Source organism: Eupeodes corollae, chromosome 1 (genome assembly GCF_945859685.1).
Source record: "Eupeodes corollae chromosome 1, idEupCoro1.1, whole genome shotgun sequence".
Classification (NCBI taxonomy): domain Eukaryota; kingdom Metazoa; phylum Arthropoda; class Insecta; order Diptera; family Syrphidae; genus Eupeodes; species Eupeodes corollae.
This window is the reverse complement of record NC_079147.1, coordinates 260,707,331-260,728,364: the sequence shown is the minus strand read 5'-3', so window position 1 is coordinate 260,728,364 and position 21,034 is coordinate 260,707,331. Positions and strand designations below refer to the sequence as shown.

At 31.9% G+C, this 21,034-nt stretch overlaps 1 protein-coding gene across 3 annotated transcripts in view; it reads left to right on the top strand.

Moving 5' to 3' along the window:
- Positions 1-4,344: 4,344 nt before the first annotated feature.
- LOC129940511 (protein sidekick-2-like) overlaps positions 4,345-21,034 on the top strand; it is an 81,932-nt gene continuing 65,242 nt past the window's right edge. Inside the window, exons 1-2 of one of the 3 annotated variants that reach the window (XM_056048874.1) lie at positions 4,345-4,835; positions 13,152-13,929. In XM_056048874.1, coding sequence (XP_055904849.1) covers positions 13,845-13,929 — 85 coding nt within the window. In that variant the 5' untranslated portion in view covers positions 4,345-4,835; positions 13,152-13,844. Of the gene's footprint in view, positions 4,836-12,277; positions 12,995-13,151; positions 13,930-21,034 lie in introns of those variants that run through there. The other 2 variants (XM_056048875.1, XM_056048876.1) reach the window with 2 other exon arrangements.

The window sequence follows — 21,034 nt, the reverse complement described above, 5'->3', positions numbered from 1 at the left end:
ATTATTGAGAAGAACTTATGTTGGAGGTATGTACATTTTTAAATCTTAAAATATAGGCAATATTTTTAAACAGACTTTTTGGAAGAAATTATCAAGTTCTTGCGACCCAGTCGTGCATTTCATTTCTTTCAAGACTGGTTTTCTGTTGAATACAAAAGATCTTAAAAAATTAAATAAAACTACTCGTACTTTTAAAGTGAATTTGCTTTGGATGCTCTAGAACTGAGATTCAAACATGAATTTCATTAATACAAATGTCCCAAAAAATCAAGTGACACTTTTGTTAAACTAATGGCTAACTGAAAAACAAAATAAACGTTTCAAATCTATTGATATAAAAGCTTTGAAACGTTTAATTTGTGAGTGCTACAAAACTTTTCTTCCCAACTTATTTGTTTACTTACAACAAAGTAATTAATTTAATTTGTTTGGATAAATTATGTTCTTAAATACAACTATTTCCTTGAATTCAAGAACCAAACCTTTTTGTCTCTACAATTTTTTGGTTTTGTTAACGCCTTTATAAGATCCAAATAAGCAGATTGATAACGATAGTAATAAGATATTCCCAGAAATTAAGTTCGAAAAAACTACGTCAAAAAAGCCCGACATTTTTACATTCAGATCTTCTTTCATTTTCTGGATTTTTAAATTTTTGCAGCGTTCTTGGCATTAATAGAAATGAAAACAAGAAAAGTGTGTATTGTTTTTGGAATAAAGCAACGTTTCAAAACAATTTCCTACATTTCGAAATGCACCAAAAACCCTCTAAGCTATTGTATAAAAAGCTCTGAAATATGGCATATTTAAACAACTGTTCGAATCTTGGAATGCTTTCTAAATAATTTGATAGCTAAAGTTGTCATTTTAGCAATTATTAAATTTTGTTAGCATCCTTTACAAAACATTAGAGAACATTTTTAAAAACTCATCTAAATGCCTACTCACTTCACCAACACCTCAAGTACCCTTCTAGATTTGTTTTTTGTAAATAATATTGACAAAGTACTCTTTTATGACCAAATTTCTGTTCCTGCTTTTTCAAAACATGACCTCATCTTTCTAACTTTTGACTTCGATACTAACGTTCATGCCAACAATACAACTTATAGTTACCGTAACTTCAAGAATATAAATTATGCTGCTTTGGAAAATCATATTCGTTCAATTCCTTGGAGTCATGTTTATGGTATGACCTCGCCGGATGCTCAAGTTGACTTTCTTCATAGTAACATAAATAACCTATTTGACACACATGTTCCCTTATCAACCGGTAGGGTGAGACCTAAAGTAAATGCTTGGTTTACGAATGCAATTCGTTTGTTAATAATGCAAAGAGATCATGCTTACCAGCGATGGAAGCGCTACCGCATAGATGAGTACCTTCAAGCTTACAAAAATAAACGAAAAGAAGTTGTTCGTGAGATAAAAATAGCTAAAACAAAGTTCTATTCTAACAAGCTTAAAACTAATGTAGATGGGCGAAAGATGTGGAATAATCTTCGGGAATTAGGAGTAGGCAAGCAGAAATTGAAGTGCAAAAGTGATATAGATGTGAATGAACTAAACTTAAAATTCTTATCGATTCCAGATACTAATATCACCTATATTAATAGAGTCCCGTTTAATAGCACTGTTGATACCACTGAAACACCGTTTTTCTTTGAAAGAATAGAAAGTACGAATGTCGTGGAAAGCTTTTTATCCATAAACTCTAATGCAGTTGGTATAGATGGAATACACCCGGTTTTTATGAAAGCTATACTACCTTTTTTGCTTCCGTATATAACTCACATTATCAATACAATCTTTTTGACCTGTGATTTTCCTTGTCAGTGGAAAAATGCAAAAATTATTCCAATACCTAAAAACTCATCGGGTGAGGAATTTAGGCCGATATCAATTCTTCCCTTTTTGTCCAAAATCTGCGAACGAATTATGCATAAGCAAGTTAATGATTATCTCATACGTAATGATCTTCTCGTCTCAGTTCAGTCTGGTTTTCGTGCCAAACATAGCTGTACCACAGCAATTTTGAAAGTAGTTGAAGACATAAGAGCACAACTAGATGAAGACCAGGTTACTTTTCTTGTCTTACTGGACTTCTCCAAGGCATTTGATATGGTTGACCACTCTATTCTTATTGATAAGATGAGCCACCGTTTCAATATGTCTTCTTCTGCTGTAAAATTGGTTTCATCGTATCTTAGTGATAGAAAACAGGCTGTCTTCTTAGAGACTGCCTTATCAAATTTTTGTCCTGTGCTACGGGGCGTTCCACAAGGATCGATTTTGGGCCCTCTGTTATTTTCTATGTACATAAATGACATACAACATACAATCTTGAATTCATCGAAACATTTTTATGCTGATGATATTCAAATATATAAAAGCTGCCCTCTTGGGCTCATAGAAAACTGTGCCAATGATCTGAACTATGATCTCCAAAGAATTATGAGGTGGTCGGTAAACAATGGTCTCTCGCTCAATCCGAAGAAATGTAAATGCCTTGTTATCTCGAAAAAGAAGCTAGATCTGTCTTATTTTCCGTCAATTATGCTTGGTTCTTCAAAAATTGAATTCGTGGATAAGTCAAAGAACTTAGGGTTGGTGTTCAACCGAACTTTGACATGGAATGACCATGTTAATGAAGTTGTGGGAAAAACATATGGGGTTCTTCGAACTTTATGGACAGCTCAAAAGTTTACACCACCAAAGACAAGATTAGTTCTTGTTAAGACTTTGGTTATACCAGTTCTCGTATATGGTTGTGAAATATTTTATAACTGTGATACTGAAAGCAAAAGAAAACTTCAAGTAGCATTCAATAGTGCTCTGCGCTATGTTTACAATCTGAGGAGATTCGACCATATTTCACATTTGGAAAAAAATGTATTAGGCATGTCATTTTTTCATTATATGAAGTTTCGTACCATGTGTTTGTTATTTTCAATTCTAAAAACTATGCAGCCGTCATATCTTTTTGATAAAATCCGGATTTCGACATCCAACAGATCTGCTTGTTTAATTTTACAACATTACACCTGCCTTACATCCGAGAAACAATTCTTTATCTCAGCTATACGCCTTTGGAATACAATTCCGCGAAACTTGAGAGAACTAAGTGACAAGCAACAATTTAGTGACGAGTTAAGACTGTATTTTACTAACCAAAGCAACTAGCTAACTTTCACCCCCAAACCCGCTCCCATTTACCCTTATCAAGCAACTTCAACTTTAACTTTTGTATGCTTGGAATAACGTAATGTTACTATGATTAATTTGTTTTATGTTTTATTTATTTTTCTTTTTTTTTATTATTTTGTAAGCATATAATTATTTTTTGTTATACTGTCAAGCTTTGTAATTTAAATATTTTTAATTTTCACAAATTTATAAGTGTACTCTTACTGTGAATTGGAATATAATAATAAATAATAATAATAATAATAATAATAATAAATGTGTGTCCCCCCCCCCCCTGATGAAAAGTCTGGATCCGCCCTTGACTGCACATAGTTACTATTTAAAACACACATAAATACAGTACCGATCTCGTGCGGCCTAGTGGTATTTCGTATCTTATTAATTAATAAAGCAAAGTTAAAAGCTGTTGGTTATAGATACATACATATCAACTATTGCAAAACTCTAACTTTATTAAATTTAAAATGTACAAACTCCAAGGTTTACACCAATGAATACATACCTACATTTTTTCAACTTATCAATTGTTCACCACATATGTTATATGTACATATGTATGTACTATTTTACTTTAAAACAAAAATCAAATTCATTAAGCTTAAAACAGAAACTAGAAGCTATTCAAAAATGTTTATAACAACCATTTAATAAAAATATTATATCTTTAGTGAATATTGTAATAGAATATTATTTGCATAATTCCGTTATCTCAATCAACATCCGTTTCCGTTTGTAGTTTGGCCTTCTAAACACTTTTCATGTCATGTTATCTCTTTCTCATTTGACATAATAATAATGCGAGCACATGCGTTTTTTTGTCTCTTAAAAAAATGCATTATCCCATTTGATAAAAGGAGATAAACATAACATTCAAACAATCAAATTCATCCCTCTGCCAAAATGTCCATGCCATGAACTCTCTCAGCTCGAGAATTGTTTTTTTCTTTAACTTCCCTTTTCCACATCATTCCAGTGAGAGAAATCCCTTCATTTAAAATATCTCACTTCAAATATCCTTTATTCCAGGTCTTCCCTCTTCCCTTATTCTGAACATTTCCAAGGTTCCCATGAATTTTCTTTTTTTTTTTGTTTTTTGTCGATTTTTCCTTTTCTTCATATTTTTCTTGTTTCTTCATCATCTTCAGTTTCTTTCTTCTTGTCGCCCTGCTATGTTGTTTGCGTATCCAACGGTTCGGTCTCGTTTTTCGGTGTTCTAAATAAAATTATCATTTCTTTTCCGTAGAAAAATATCCCATTTCCTTTTTTATGTAACAAAGTGAATAATATAAAAAAAACACACATACACAAAAATTAATCCACGATAAACTTAAAACTATTTAAAGTTAAACGTGAATACTGTAAAATTTTGTGTGTTTTACATTTTGTTCCGTGAGAAATTCACAGATAAATGAAAATCTTCTCTCACCCACTAAAAAAATGCATTTTGTGATCAAATAAATACGAGTTGAAGTGTTAACGACTTGAAAATAAAGCAAATCTGAAAAATGTGTTAAAATGATGGTTTTCCAAATTTAGGAAAAGAAGTCCATTTTTTTTTACCAAACAACAAATTAAAAGAAAATATAAATAAAATTGTTAATTGTTAAAAAGTTGTTAGTTTTATTAGGGTAAAGTATATTTATGATGGAAAATAAAATAAAATTCAAGAAAAGATAGAAAGAAAAAAAAAAATACTCAGATCAATTGATGCGTGTGAAAAGAAAATCCATTAAAGCAAAAATGATATAAACGCCCACACACACATATACCGCACCACCACATCAACACGACACAGATACTGATATAGGCGGCAATTGCAGTCGCGTTTTCTGGATTCTCTGGTTCGAAGGGTAGAAAACATAAATTATGACACCTCTTCCTGCTCGTATCGCGCTCACCCACCGCCGGCCGCCGCGCCGTTGTCGTTGCCATCACCCGTGTCATCGTACCATACCATCATACCCTCCCTTCCCATGGATGTGTTTATTTTGTTGTTGTTGCCTTTTTGATTTTCGTTGCACCACACACATACAGGGAGCAACTGGAAATTTTGTATGCTTTGGTTAAGGGCTGCCATGTTGTTCTTTATTTTATAAATTTGATATGACAGTTGACAGTTGCACTCACTATTGGGTTACAAATATCCCAAATATAATTTTGTACTTTATATTCTTTCGCTCAAATAACTTGTTTATAAAAACAAAACGAACGTTAATATTCTTTTAAATGACTTATGGCCGAAACAGAAACACGCTTTAGCTTCGCCTGACGTTTACGAGTTCAGGATTTCAATGCATGCTATCACAATTGAGCTTCCACCTCACGTTCCGTTTGAAAATCGTAAGGAAAAGAACGTAATGTGACTCCAAACGGAAGCTATAATTCAATCATCTGAACATTTGCTTTGTCTGACAGCTCAATGTCAAACAAACAAAATATTTGGTCTTTGGAGGGATGAAATAATAGAAATGTTCTTCAAAGCAACCTCGAAGCAAGGCCACCGTAACGCAGACGACGTAACGAAGCTGAGGCGTGTTTGTGATTCAGCCATTAGTTTTCGAAGATTTGGCGTATTTAATTTATGATATTCCTATTAATAATGTGTTGAAACTTCGCAAACTATTTTTAAATGATAAATAAATTCAACAAAAAAGAATGTTTTGACAAGAATGACAATTGCAATATTTCCGATGAGGACACCATGTTTGTAGAAGAATTTTTAACAACTTAATAAACTAAAAATAGATAATTTTGATCTTTTTTTAACTAAATGTAAATTGTTATTTAAGTTTAAAGGATTTTTATAATTGAAATTGGGCTAACTTTAAGGCCTCACATGTAGCTCTTTAAATAGTTCAAGAGAACATGGCAACCCTATTTGCTTATGCTAGTTTTGGGCCTCTTTTGTGAAGTGTCTCTACGTGAGTGTGTGTGTTTTTAGTATGCATGCAGTATGCCTTTTGAATTGTAATTGTGTTTGTTCTTGCTTTTCCTCCCTTTGTCCCTTTCTTCGTTATTCTATTGTCGTTTATTCGTTCTTTTTGGTTGTTTCTGTTTAGTTGGAGTTGCTGCTGCTGCTGTCGGTCGATGATTTCTCACACTTTTTTTTAAAGGATTTTTATCTACAGTAAGTGTGGAAAGTTGGAAGACTAAGTTTAAATATGAATAGAAATATTTCGAAATATCAAACTAGAAACACTTTTTTCAAAAATACTAACTTCTTCAAAATGGATTCTGGAATTATGTTTTTCTTTATTGCATTATTTGTATTAGCATATTTTGTATTAATTTGTTTGATAGTTGACATGTAAATAACACGTTTAGTACCTTTTAATTCTCAGGAGTGAAAGAGTTGTCAAAATAGCCGAAATGAGGAAGAAAAATGCCAAAATGTCAAAATAAAACAGAGTTTAAAAAGTTGAATTTTATTATCATTTTATATTTTTTTATAAAATGTGATCGAGATTAATCTTTTTTGACATCTCATCATTACATCTCGCTCACACTTAATAATTAAAAAAAAGAAAGAATTTTAGATGAAATGTTTAAATATTGAAAATTAGTAGAAACGAAAATAGTGATTAAACGTCAAAATAAAATATAAAGAATTTATAAATTCTCATCTCAGTTAGAAAATCATCCAAACATCCTCTTATGTCATCTGGCCTTTCATGACCAAATACTTCAACAGTTCTTTTCATGTCTTCTTTATAAAGCTTGCAACATTTTCCTGGCAAAAAATTTTAAATTTGGGAAATTAATTCACGATGGTCGGGGAACCGAACCAAAAAAAGGAACATAGACCGACGAAAATAACTGTCTCGTTTTGTCTGTTTGGCATTAATTCGTGGGACTACCAATTGTAAATCGATTTTATCAGCCATTTTTTTAGCCGCTGTAAATATGCTACCATTCTTGTTTCGGAGTTATGTCGCATTTCAACAATTTCTTCGTAAAGATGGTTGGAATTTTCCACGCAGCAGCTGAAAAAGCAATTTTCTTTTTTGGAGAAACTCACCAAGATTCTTAAAAAGGCTGAAAATTGGCTCTACCACAGTTAAGAAAACAATAAACTAAGCATTTTGTATTGATGTAAAGTGTGAGGTTTGATTTCATCACTTTTCAAATTTTGTTTATCCAGGTTCTCTACCGGGCAGTAGAAATGCTCATAAACGTCATAAAGCAAAATAAGGGAGTCCAAATACTCAACCCAACACGTTTCGCAAAATTTTAAAAGGCGTCAAACACGGTTTTCTTTAACTCACCTTCATGGTAAAGAAGTAATGATTTTGGAAGCTTTCCGAACCTTTAGACTGAAGACATATTATTTTGCTCCTTACATTAAGGTGTGTTTAAATGCAGAAATGCATTCAAATGACTTCACGCAACTTTCATTATTAATTTGATTCTTGTTCTTCAAAAATGGGGAAAAACTCGACAATGGTAAACAGGGTTGCTATTTTTGTTTTAAAATATCCTTGTGTCACAATTAAAGAAGTGAAAACAGTTAAGTGAAAAGAATTTTTTAATTCACAATTAAAACTAACATAAACTAACCGACCAATTTTTCGGTGTTTTCATATTACATTTTTTATTAAAACGTTTTATAAGTGGTAGTGAAACCTTTTCAGAAACTTGTACAACAAGGTTATTTTCTGTTTTCAATTTTTCGTTTTTAACCATTAGAAACATGTCGAAAGAGAGCATTTCTGTGTTAATAATAATACTTAGCTTAATTTCAATAAAAAGCGAATTGGGCTTACAACGGTATGCTTTGAATATTGTTTCACTACTTTCATACAGAGTCTTTTTTTGAATAAATTTGCAAGTTTGTCACAAAAGCTGACATTTTATTTGCCTTTCTTGGCAACTAGCAATTTTAACTTTTTTTTTTTAAAACTCACTAGAAACAAAAAAAAACAAACTTACTAGAAGCAACTAAAGCCAATAAAGCAATTCCTAGAGAGTTGATTATATGTAATTATTTCACTTATTTAATTACTATCCGATATATCCGCAAATCAACTCAATTGAACTTTTCGAACCTGTAAACATATAGCGAACTCCTTGAAGAGAGAATTGTCTTAGCTTAGTGCGGCTTTTAATTTTCCAAAATTTCTGAAAATTTTCAGTCGTCTCAAACAGGACAATTCTATTCAAACAAAATTATTTCAACTGAGCAATAGAAGATAATTATGCATATAAGTTATAACAAATCGGAGTTTGAATAGCAAACATTCATAAAACAATTAAGAATACCGAAATCTCTCAAGATCTAAAAGCATACAAATTCGCATACATTCAAAGTAAATGACACATAAATTCTTACGTAATTTCAATTAAAAGAGTGATTAATAATTTACATATGTATTTTTGGGACCAACGATTCAACATAACCTATAAACTCGTTCGGTAGACCTTGGGATATTGAAAGATTATCTTATGTAAACTGAGTATTTCAAATTTCAAGTTGCCGTTAACCTCAAAACCCTTGTGAAGTAAAGAACTTAATTTTGTCGAAACTCTTATGGCTGAATCACAAACACGCTTCAGCCTAGGCGAAGCCGAAGCCTAATGTTTACGAGTTCAGCCATAGCAATTCAATGCATGCTATCACAATGAAGCTTCGACCTCACGTTTCGTTTGACAATCGTAAGGAAAAGAACGTAATGTAATGTAATGTGACTCCAAACGGAAGCTCTAGTTCAATTATCTGAACATTTGCTTTGTCTGACAGCTCAACAGCTGTAAAAAATATCAACAAACAAAATATTTGTTCTTTGGAGGAATGAAATAATTGAAATATCATTCAAAGCATCCTCGAAGCAGGCCCACCGTAACACAGACGAGTTAATTTTTGAATTTAAAATAAACAGACATAAATGATCAAAGAAAACTCAACTTTATGTATAAATTCAGAATACAAATGACATTTCCTTTTTGCATATACATTTTATGTATGGATGTGTTTAACTTTAATACAAACCTAACACTTTTTATTTGCTCTATTAAAAGCATTGCAACTGGCAGACTTGTGCAAGAATACACTCTTTTTAAGATCTGCCTATTAAGGGGACCTTTGGGTGAGTTCGAAGTAACAGCCTTATTATAAGTACCAATTTGATAGTCGATAATTTCTATCAATTATTTGATAACTTTAAACCGATTGTGATTACTTATCGAAAGTTTACTACGCATGAGTTTTATTTTTTTTTGACGTTTCACGTGTTTTTTTTAACCACTAAAGGAAGGATGTGTGAAAATGCAGTTGCTCCTATAGAATATTACTTTGCTTCTTTACGTGGTATTTTTATATTTTAAGGGCAGAATTGTTAGCAACGTTTTCTACGCTTAATTGGTAACTTCCTTGGGCACATTTTTAAACCGCTGACATTAGTACATTTGGAATAGATTGCTGGCTTTTGATCGGTTTAAGTTTTTCTCCAATATCGTTTAACACCTCCAGGAAGGCTTGTTTGGAAAGCCTAAAGTTTTGAATGAATGAATGAATGAAGTTTTATAGGCCAAATGCAAGAATTAAACAAAATGTTCTGCGTATTTTGAGTTGCTGACTTGCGTTAGCTTAATCATAAGTCCCTTTAAAAAATAATTCCGTACAAGAAAACGAAAAATAAACACAACTTTTCTGATTATACATATCAACTAAGAATTTGTGGTTGATACGAAAATTGATGTGTATCTATTTTTTTGATATCCATAATACCAAGCGTATCGAAAAATCATTCACAATAATGATAAAATTCGCAGTTCATCAACAAAGTTGAAAGTTGATAGCCACGATACCAATGCAATGCAAATATTGTCATGTATCAAGTCTCTAGTTGATGGCCATAATAGCAAGGCTATAAATTTAATTTGTTTCAAGAGAATTAGATAATCTTAATATTTTTGTAAATATATCGTAGCAACTGCGAAGTTATTTGTATTCTTTATTTTAGAACAAATTTGGTTTGCGTTAAAAGGTTATAAAAAACCAACTCTAAAAGATAAGACATATGCTGTCGTGGACTATTTTTTACAACTGTTAAAGAGAATAAATTCTTTCATATATTAATTTAACAAAAGTGGATCCTCTAAAAATGGAAACAATTCCCGATTTTGAAACATTATTTATTGATGTTTCACTCGTAATAGTTTTATCATTATGTTATCTAGCCTTTAGCCTTCCTCAATAAATGGGATATCTAACAATGAAAGATTTAAAATAGTTAGACCAGTAAATCCTGATAATATCGCGTTCAAACAAACAAGCAAAGAGATTCTTCAGCTTTATAATATTTGTAAAGATTCGGACTCAAACATTTGATAAGTTCACAATTATACATTTCCACACAATTAAAAGAAAATAGGTAGTATTTGGTTAGGTAACCCTTATTTTTAATCACAGCATCATACCTACTGATCATAGATAAAACAAGACTCGCGCTTCGTTCAACAAGTACTGAATACCAAGCTCGTTAAACTTCCTGCCAAAAGTTTGTCGAAATTTGAAATATCAGATCAGATAAGTTTTCAATAGAATTGAGATCTGGGGACTGGGCTGGCAATTCCATGACACTGATTTTTAGGGCGGATAGCCATTGCTTAACCAGTAAATCCTGATAATATCGCGTTCAAACAAACAAGCAAAGAAATTCTTCAGCTTTATAATATTTGTACAGATTTTTTGATAGCTATTGCTTTACAGATTTAGCCGTATGTTTAGGTTCGTTATCCTGTTGAAATGTCCACTTCAGGGGCATTTCCTCCATAGCATACGATAGCATTGTTTAGGCCCAACTATAATAGGCATAAGCTAGCATATGCGCGCATAAGTAAACGTGCGAATGCAAAGAATCTCAATACGAGTGAACATTATGGAGTCTAGCTCCCTTTCGTTCATTTTTTCTCTGTTTCGTTAACTTAAGCAAACTTAGGCAAGAGCGATCCTAGTCGCTCACCGCATAAGAAAAATCTAACATGTAGACACGTGAGCAAAATTGCATTATGGCTATCCGCAGTAATTTTACAAACTTAAGTGAATTTTCGTTGGGTTTTTGACATAAACTGATGTTTCCTTATGCCTATTTTAGTTGGGCCTTTTCTCTTAGGATTTCCTTGTATTTAATCTAGTCGATAATACCCTCTATACGATGAAGTGGCCCCACACCATGCCAAGAAAAACATCCCCAAACAAAAAAGCCACACCATGCTTAACACTCTTCATGGTATATTTAGGGTCACATTCCTGGTTGATTCCGCGTCGAACATGTTCTTGACCATCTGACCCGAAGCGATTGAATAGGGACTCATCGCTCCATAAGACATTTCTCCACCAATTTGGATCTTTTGAAATATATTGCTTTGCAAACTGCAGTCGAAGAGAGATTGCGCTTAGCGACATATGGTTTTTTTCTCGCAATTCGTCCAGACAATTTTGTTTGCACGTAATTGATTTTTAACTGTACTTACAGACACTTTAATACCTACCAAGATCTTATTCCATAGAATTCTAAATTTTTGGAGCAATCATGAATGGATCAGCTTTGCTCCGGCGGGCGACGATGGCAATATCAGTTCGAAGTGTGGTTTTATTTGTCCGAATCTTACGAATTTTATTTTAAACACTCCCTTCTTCTCGGCAATGGTGAAGAGCATTAATTACCTTCTTCCTTGAACATTCTAATTTCCGCGCTACCTCCGAGTTTGTGTGTCCTTGTTTCTTAAAATCAAGAACTAGTAGCCTGAAGGCCTCTGCTGAGTGTTTGCCACGTCCCATACTATAATTTATTAATTCAAATTGAAGAATCTACCAAAAAATTTATTAAAAATTTCTGAACTTTATCACTTACCTTTTAAAAAGTAAGAATATGTATGAAAATTATTCTTAATTTGCAACGAAAAAATGTGTGCTTTTTAAATTGACTTAGCTTGATTGCACCTTGGTACCATTTGACTTCCATTTGCCTTTGTTTACCAAATTATTTGTACATAATTGATTTACCGTTACTATACATTAAAAGTTCATATAAAAAAAAAAACTCTTATGGTATTGGCATTGATAACTGCTCTCTCTGTTAGACCGCTAGAGAGAATTTTTAACATAACTGTGCTACTTATTTTGTCGCCACTGTAGCTATTCCCTTATCGTGCAGCAGTAGAGGGCCATCCCTCTTCTTTTTCTTCTTTTTTTTTTAAATAAAAACCAACAAAAGTGTTCTGGTTTCCCAATTTCACGGTACAATTTATTTTTATAGTCTGCTGCTACTTTTCTGTGAACGACGGCAGCAGCCGCTTCGCGATGTTGTCTTGTTTTGAATTTCCCATATCACATTATTGCCTTTCATTTCATCTTTACTTCAACATCATCACGAAAACGAAAAACGGAAAACGAATGAAATATATTTTGTTGTTCTTGTTTTTGTTTTTTTCTTCGTATAGTTTCAATTTTGATGAAAAGAAAATAGAATATCCCTCCAAAATGCACTCGAAGATGAGAGAAAGTATACTGGAATAAAAATGTTGTGAGAGAGAAAGATTTTTGTTGGTGTTTATCTTGTTTTTCTTTCCAATTTTCCCTTCCAATTCTATTTACCATTTTTTCCAGAAATAATGTGCATTATTTTTCTTTTTACAAAAAAAATATTCATGTTCGTTCTCGTTGTCGTCTGTGTCTCTGTCGTTTATGTCGTGTTCGTGTTGTTCGGTGTTCGTTTCGTTCTTAGTTCCTTCAAGAAGTAGAACAACGAATGGATTTTCCCTGAATTTTTCATCGGGTGCGTGTTGTGTGCGTTTATTTTTCTGAAGTTTGATATTTTTTTCCCTCTGGAGAGTTCGTTTACGAAAAACCAAATAAAATGAATTTTCCAAACGAAAATCACTCAAAAACACTTGATTTTTCTTTATTGTTTTTTAATATAATTATTTTGTGTTTTCATCTTTAGAGAATTTTTGTATAAGAAAGTAACAAATTCGATAAAGGGCGAGGAAAAGGAAATAATGAATTCTACACGACGAAATAGAAGGAAAAAGGTGGTGAATTTAATGTGATGAATCTATCAATATCACCATCCAACGTGATGTCCTTGGTGATTGGAAAATCTATTTTGAAAAATTTAACTCGATTTTAAGTGTGAAACACAAGGGGGAGGTGAATTTTTGTATATTATTATTTTGTTCTTCGTAAATCCTACCTATCTTGTGAAAAAATTAAAAAAAAAAGTATAAAAATATAAAATCTCTGAAAAGGGAGGAGTAGTTTTGGTGAAAAAAAAGAAGCAAGAAAAAAAAATTAAAGAAACAACGAAAAAAGTGACATAAAGAACAAAAGGACGAAAATAGAAGAAGGATAACACACAGCACAGCACTCAACCAGCACAGTACAGCACAGCAGAAGAGCGAGACGTGTTCTCACAAACACACACTTACCTCTCTACTGTATCCGTATATATAGCACACCACTACAACTAACTACTACACCAACTAACCAACCAATACACACACGCTCATCCTGCCAGTTATTCCTGTGTGTGGTGATTATTTATTCAGGACATAAGAAGGGATATAAATTTCAAGAAAAAATAAATAATAAACAAAAAAGAAAAAAAAAAACAATAAATAAAACTAAATAATTATTTATGATGGATAATAAACGGAGACAAATTGTTGGACTATTTGCTGTGGTGTTTTACTTAAACGTATTCACCTCGAAAACTGTCAATGGTGAGTTCTTTTCTTTTATTTCTTAAATTTTTAAATCTTAAAATATATTTTTTTTATTCTTTTCTATTAATTAAAAATGAAGGAGGCAAGAAGAATAAAGTGAAGAGAACCCGTATATTTTATGGTTCGTTAGGATTCTTTTTTCCACTTGACAATTAAGTGTAGTTTTTATTTTTTCTTTAATTTAATTTTTGAAGCTTAAAGTACGCATTTCGAAAAGAAAATAACACATGTGGTAGGAACGGAAGGTTGTTTTATTTATAGGAGGGAATATCTTAAAGTGCCAGGCGTCTGGTTTCGAATTAAATGATGATAGTGATGGTTCAGTAAATGAAACGAAATTCTGGTTCGAATATTTATGTATTTCATATTTTCTTCTTTTTTCAAAACAATAAGACAAAAGGAAAAAAAAAGAAAGATAATATAAAATTTAAATGAATGAGCATGAAAAGGGATCAAGGTTGTTGACAGTTTTTGTTTTCGTTATTATTTGTATGTCTCGTTTATGTAAGCATTGGCTTCGACTTGGCTATGCTCTCGAAATTGGTCCTTCCCTAATGCTAGTATTAGGTACAACGTATAAAAGAATCCTAAGGAATTGGAAAAATATTGCGCAATATTTTGTTCTTTTTTTTTGCAAAGAATAGTTGATTATAGGTAAGGTTGTCATCGTTGTCGTTTCCGGTTATTATTAGACAGGATCTACACCTACCTAGGCATATAGAGGTACCTTCTTACCGTCGTCGGTCGTAGCCTATAGGGTAGGTATGTATTATGTGTTTTCTGATTTTTTCAGTCTTGAGAGTTGTGAAGAGATTTGTATCTTTTGTTTTGTTGTTCATAGGGTATGTATGTTAGGTATACATACCAAGGAAAATACCTTCATACATAACTGGGTATGAAGTTTCTTTTGTATGTCCTTTAAATTAGAGAATTATGCGAATTTGAAGTAGGCATAGCTGTCAACGTCATTTAGATTAGATGAAAACAATCACTTTAACCTAGATAAAGAGGAGTTGATCAATTTAAACATTTTTGGCTTCTGGGGTGAAGATTCAATACGTTTTATGATGCTTTGATACATATATGTACATGTATGTATGTAAGTAGGTATCATGTACCAAGGTTAGTAAAAATATACTCATTCCTACCAACCTATTTAGACCTAAACTCATTTTACTAACTTAATGATGCTGGTTGGAATAATTATATCAAACAAAACAAAAGATGGTCTTTCAACAAAGATATAAGGCCTTGGTTAGAAACATACATTATGTATGTACATAGGCATACAAAACTAAAAGATAGTATGTGCAAAGGTATTTAAATATGTACATATGTACCTTCATTTTACATAATGTTTAGATATCCATTTACCGACATGAAGTTTTATAAGAGATTTTCTAATAACAACAATTAGGTTTTTGTATGGAGCTGGGTTAATCTATAGGACAAAGATAGGTATGCGTCTGCAATTGTGCAAAGTTAAGAAATAAAAACTGTAGTTGTACAGGCGTTTTCAATAAGAGCTTTACTTTGATATGCACTAAACTAGCATTTCTTAGGTAGGAATCAAAGAATGTCAATTGTAGAGACGAAGCTATTGCATCAATTATTATCCTATTTATGAATTTTTTCATAACTTCACGAATTGGGTCTTTAAGGGCTTTTATTGCTTGTAAAGCATTGCGGATGCACCTTATTTTTATATATATGTAACTCATAAGAAAAAATCTCTTCGAGAGAAAACACGATGAAGAAACTTGTCAAAGTAAACCTGTGAAATTTTCACCATTTTTATAGTGACATATTCAAAAGTGACAGCTCTCTCCAAAAAGCACGCAAAAACAATTGGGTTTTTTTTTTTTTAGTTCAGAGCTGAGCTCTGAGCCGAGTCTGAGCGAACTGAGTAGAGTTCTCAGCCGAGTGTGTTCAGATCTTATGAAACAATATGAGCACTAAACTGTCATGATTTGAAATGTCGTCTGTTTGAAGGTGTTCAAAATTTTCTTTACCTGAAATAAGTTTGATTCATAAAAATTCTATAAGCAATTAGTTTTTTCTAGATTATCTTTCCTTCTGCACTCGAGCGACGACCAGCCGTTTTCACCATTTTTTTTGTTTTGACGATGATTTTTTTTAATTTCCCGGCTTTCAAACATGAAATTGTTTGTGTTCAGCATTTTACTCCGTTATTTTGTTCTGAGCGCACAGAGCCGTCTCTGAACATGGTCAGAACTAAAAAAGGAACACGAATTTGAAGCTCTGAACGATCAGAGCTCAAAAAGAAACACAATTATTTTTTTGACAGTTCGAGGTCTGCTCTGAACTAAAAACAGAAAAACGCCAAATATTAACTTTGAAATAAAAAAAGTCTGAAGAGTTTAATTTTTGAAAAGCTTTCTGATTCGAAAGTAAATTTTTACCAAGTTTTATTATTGCTTTTTTTTAGGTTTTTATTGTTTGTAAAAAAACTGTCAATTCGATTTTTCTCAAAATTTTTGCGAATGTTAAAAACAATAATTCTTTTAAGTAAAAATTTGTTGGAAGCCATAATCTCAAAGTTTTGAAAAGATATTTCAGTCGAAAATCAATTTTTACCAACTTTTGTTAAATTTTGTTTAAGTTTTTAGTTTTTTGTAAAAAAAAACTGTCAATTCGATTTTTGTCAAAATTTTGCTTAATGTTAAAAACAATTTTTATTATGAGAAAAAAATGAGTTTGAAGCCTCAAGTTTTTGAAAAGATATTTGAGTCGAAATTCAGTTTTTACCAACTTTTGTTAAATTTCGTTCGAGTTTTTAGTTTTTTTGTAAAAAAAACTATAAATTCGATTTTTGTCAAAATTTTACTGAATGTTGGAATTAGTTGGAAGCGTTATTTTTCGTTGCAAAAAATTCTTTTGGAGATGAAATCGTTTTTTATTGGTAAAATTTTCGAAGTGAAACATTTTTTTTCAGTTTTTTTTTTCGATTTAAAAAAAACCGTTAGTTAGATTTTTTCCAAAAAATGTGTTGGTTTGGTATCACTTTACAATATATAATATAAAATAAAATTTAATTCAAGCCTCTAGCGTCATTGGTTTGGGAGATATTTAGGGTTAACCAAAATGTTCACCTTTTTTTTAAACTGTATGGTAAAAAAAAACCTCCCACGCAATTTTTTTGAAAGCCTTTTCTGTATCTTTCTGCCTTATTGTCTGTATAACAAAATGTATTTAAAGTCGATATCTCTTCTGGTTCTTGAGATATGTACAACGAAAAAAACGTCGCAATGGTACGGACGTATACGAATGTACAGACGCGAACTTAAGGACGTACATAAGTACGTACACACGCACGCACAGACATCTTTCTAAAAATCTTTTGTTTCGACTCTAGGGACCTTGAAACGTCGAGAAAAGTCAAAATTTTCAATTTGACAAATCGGACCCATTACAATAACTTCCTAGGGAAGTTAATATTGCATATAGATCAGAGCTAGATAGAGTGAAGGGCAATCTCTGGTTATTCAGTATGTTCTCTCAACCATAATTTAAATTGGTGTTAATCCAATAACTCATTTTTTTTTTCATTTTAACATCTGACATATGACGTTTTTGCTTGAATCTGATCTGACTTCTGACAGTTGTCATGATGTTGCACTGCACCAAATTACTTTAAACTGGCATTTTTATAGTTGAACAAAACCTTATATGTAGTAGATGTAATGATGCTGTGTAGAGCTTATTAAACTTACCTTTTTGGCATTTCTTACGTCAAAATAGAATCCGCGAATATTTTGAAATCTTACCTTCTCTTAATACAAGTGTGAGTTTAGTAATCTGCATTATGTTTGAAATGTACTTTGACACTTAGCTATTATTTGTGCTTACATTTTTATGAATACGCTCCAAGCTTCTGTGTGACAATTTGGGATCTTCTCAGAAGTAAATCAAAAAATATCCTTTAAGTAGTATTCGCATGAACGCGACCAACGAACGACGAATGAATTACAAATGTGAGTGTATATACGTTTTAAGACATATTTCCACACAAATTCTTAACAAAACGATAGCAATATCGTTTCTATTTGATTTATGATGCATACTTTTACTTTTCAATATCATATACTAATAAATTTAAGAAAACAAATTTATTCGTCGCGAACAAAATTATAGTTGATACGAACTGTCAAACTTTATTCGCGTTCCACATTATCCATACTCGCAACGATACTCTTGCGTACTTAACCTAAAAAAATCATTCTTGTTTTGGTTTCGGTGGTGAATGGTGTTCGGCCGTGACTTCTTGTCAAACTTCATTCGCGACGAATTAAAAACTCTCATGTGAAAAAAGTGTCAAAATTAACGAAAATTCGTTCATTCGTTGGTTGTTGGTCGTGCTAATGTGAATAGTGCTTTAACGGTTGGGGGTCGTTCACACAAACCAACGGAAATGTCAAAATATAGCCGCTGTTTGTTTTAAAGCAGTTGATTCAATTTTAATGGCTGTAAATTTTATTTTTATTGCAACAGTTGCAAATATCAATAATCAAGTTTATAAACTGACCTACAATTCTGTTGTAATTAAAGCCCTTGCTCGACTTCGAATGCGATTAAAATTAAAAGCCGGTTTGACAGTCATATCATTGCATCTTACTCCAGTTAAAAAGAGATATAGAAATGAGACAATATTTCAAAAAAATGAATGGCATTGAAATGAAAGAAACGTCAACCTTCTTTAAAAAGCAAACTGTCACAAAAATTATACTAACCTTAAGTGACAACAGCGTCGTTAAGCTTACGCAATGACAATTATATAATGATTAACAAAAAAATATACGTATAAAATTGTTAAGACTACATTTTTAACAGAAATAATACATATTAGCTTACAATGATATTTAAAACCAATATTTACGTTCTTGTTACTCGTATAGACAATTTAATAATTTACACTAATTTTCAAACACTTAATATCCAAAAGACATCGTAAAATGTATCCAGGATTCAGGGTAGTTCTTAAAAAATCCTCACCATTACTAATTATACTTTCTATATTACTAGACCTAACTCTTCCTCTTAACCCTTTGGGTTTCATGTATACTTTCGAGGGATGGATATAGAAATAAATTCATGTAAAATGATCATCAGCACCCTTTTCAACTTAACCTAACCTAACCTAACCTCTAACCCTTGCCTTTGCCTTTCATTATTCTTACTTTAACAAGCCTTGTTGTAATCTTCTTTCATTAGTTTTTAATACGTATAAAAGCTTTTGAGGACATTTTCAAAAAAAAAACAAGAACTGTCGTATATTATTTATGTAGGGTAGGTATAATTTTACATTTACTCCTATTTATTATGTATGCATATGTCAACCACGGGAACACAGATACTTCGTATTAAATTTCCATTCAAAAAATATCTCTCCTTACATGTTCTTAATTATATTTACAATATAAATAAATCTTTAGAAAACTTACATATATAAGTCTTAAAGAGCAATTCATATCTGACATTTGAGCAATTTAATACAAATTTAATTGTGAGGTGTCACAAATGTCAAATTGACTTCCCATCAGTTGTCAGTTTCATCATAAATGATTTTCGTTTATGTTAATTTGAATAAAATATCTTTGACCTAGTGTCAACGAAATGAGACTTTTAACTGTCACATTAGTGTATTAGAATTTTGATGGCCCGCTCCACGTGTTAAAAGTCCACTATATGTCACTTAACGAACACACATTTTATTGACATCTGTCAACTGTCAAAAATAACAAAAACCAATAAATGTGTACAAATCTGTTCTGTGTTTTTCTTTCTTTTAATATTTCATGACAGTTGTGTAGCTCTTCTAGAAAAAAACAACAAGAGCATATTTGTAATTTTGACATTCTTAATGCATCACTTAGATGTTACACGTTTTATTTTTTTGGGACATCAATTTGTCCTCACTTCCTCAGGGCTCTGGGGTAATTTGTGAAGAGAACTTGTCAATGCCCCTGATTGGTTTACATCATATTGTAGAAAAACACAAACATATGAATTCGTCTATAAATATCTAAAATATACAAAAAAATAAGTGTTGTACATATTTACATGCGAGTATCATTGGAACTTGTTCGTTTTGTAAAATGTCACTTTAGGCAGGGGGAATGTGAGAGGCCCTTTAAGGGCTTTAAATTTTATTCTTCTTCGGGTGTGTTTATTGATACAATTGGTCTGGGAGCAAAAGTGGATAGATAGGATAACTCAATTGCTTAAACATACCTACCTCGCCCGACTAACCTCTCTCCTCTCACCTCCTTGCTTCTTAGTTCGTGTGTACTTAAAATACACACACTTCAATATTCTTCGTCAGTCATTCGAATAAAATTAAGTCATTTCTCTTTCTCATCTTTAATACCTATTCGAAGAGTATAGCAATAGGTATTGTGCTGTGCATGGAAGGGAGGATGGATTTAATTTTCGATTGATTTTATTTGAACATGTGGCGTGTTTGTAGAATAATGGAGATTGAGATAGAATTGGAAATGGAGATGGATTTCAAAAAATACATTTTTTTTGTATTCTTCAAATAATTCAGAATATTAATGAAGAAGAGTAGCTAGCTTACATATAAAAGATTTGTTTCCATTCTTTCTTCGTTTTTTTTTGTTGATGCTTTATGAATTTGCTTTATTTATTTTCAAGTGTTTTCTGAGGAAATTTGAATTTGAATCTTGAATTTAATTAAAGAAAAATCGATAAATTTAAGATATTTTCATAATGAAAAAAAAAAAAAAGATTTTGATTGATTGCGGAATGTTTTTCTTTTTATTTGTTAAAATAACGTTAATTATATGTATTTACTTTTTTTCATCATTTGCAAGAACTTAGAGGGATATCCCAGATAGCTCCAAATCCGTTAATACAACAAACCGTCCTGTGTGGGGCAATGCTGAGGATATGGAAGGACCACTTCTGCAGACTGTATAACGGCGAAGACGAACTGAACTCCGCTGTCAGGCAGGATGATCCATTCAACAAAGACGAAAGCCAACAATCCCGTCCTCCCGACTTAGACGAAGTAAAGATTGCTATATCTAAGATGAAGTCTAATAAAGCCGCTGGAGCAGAT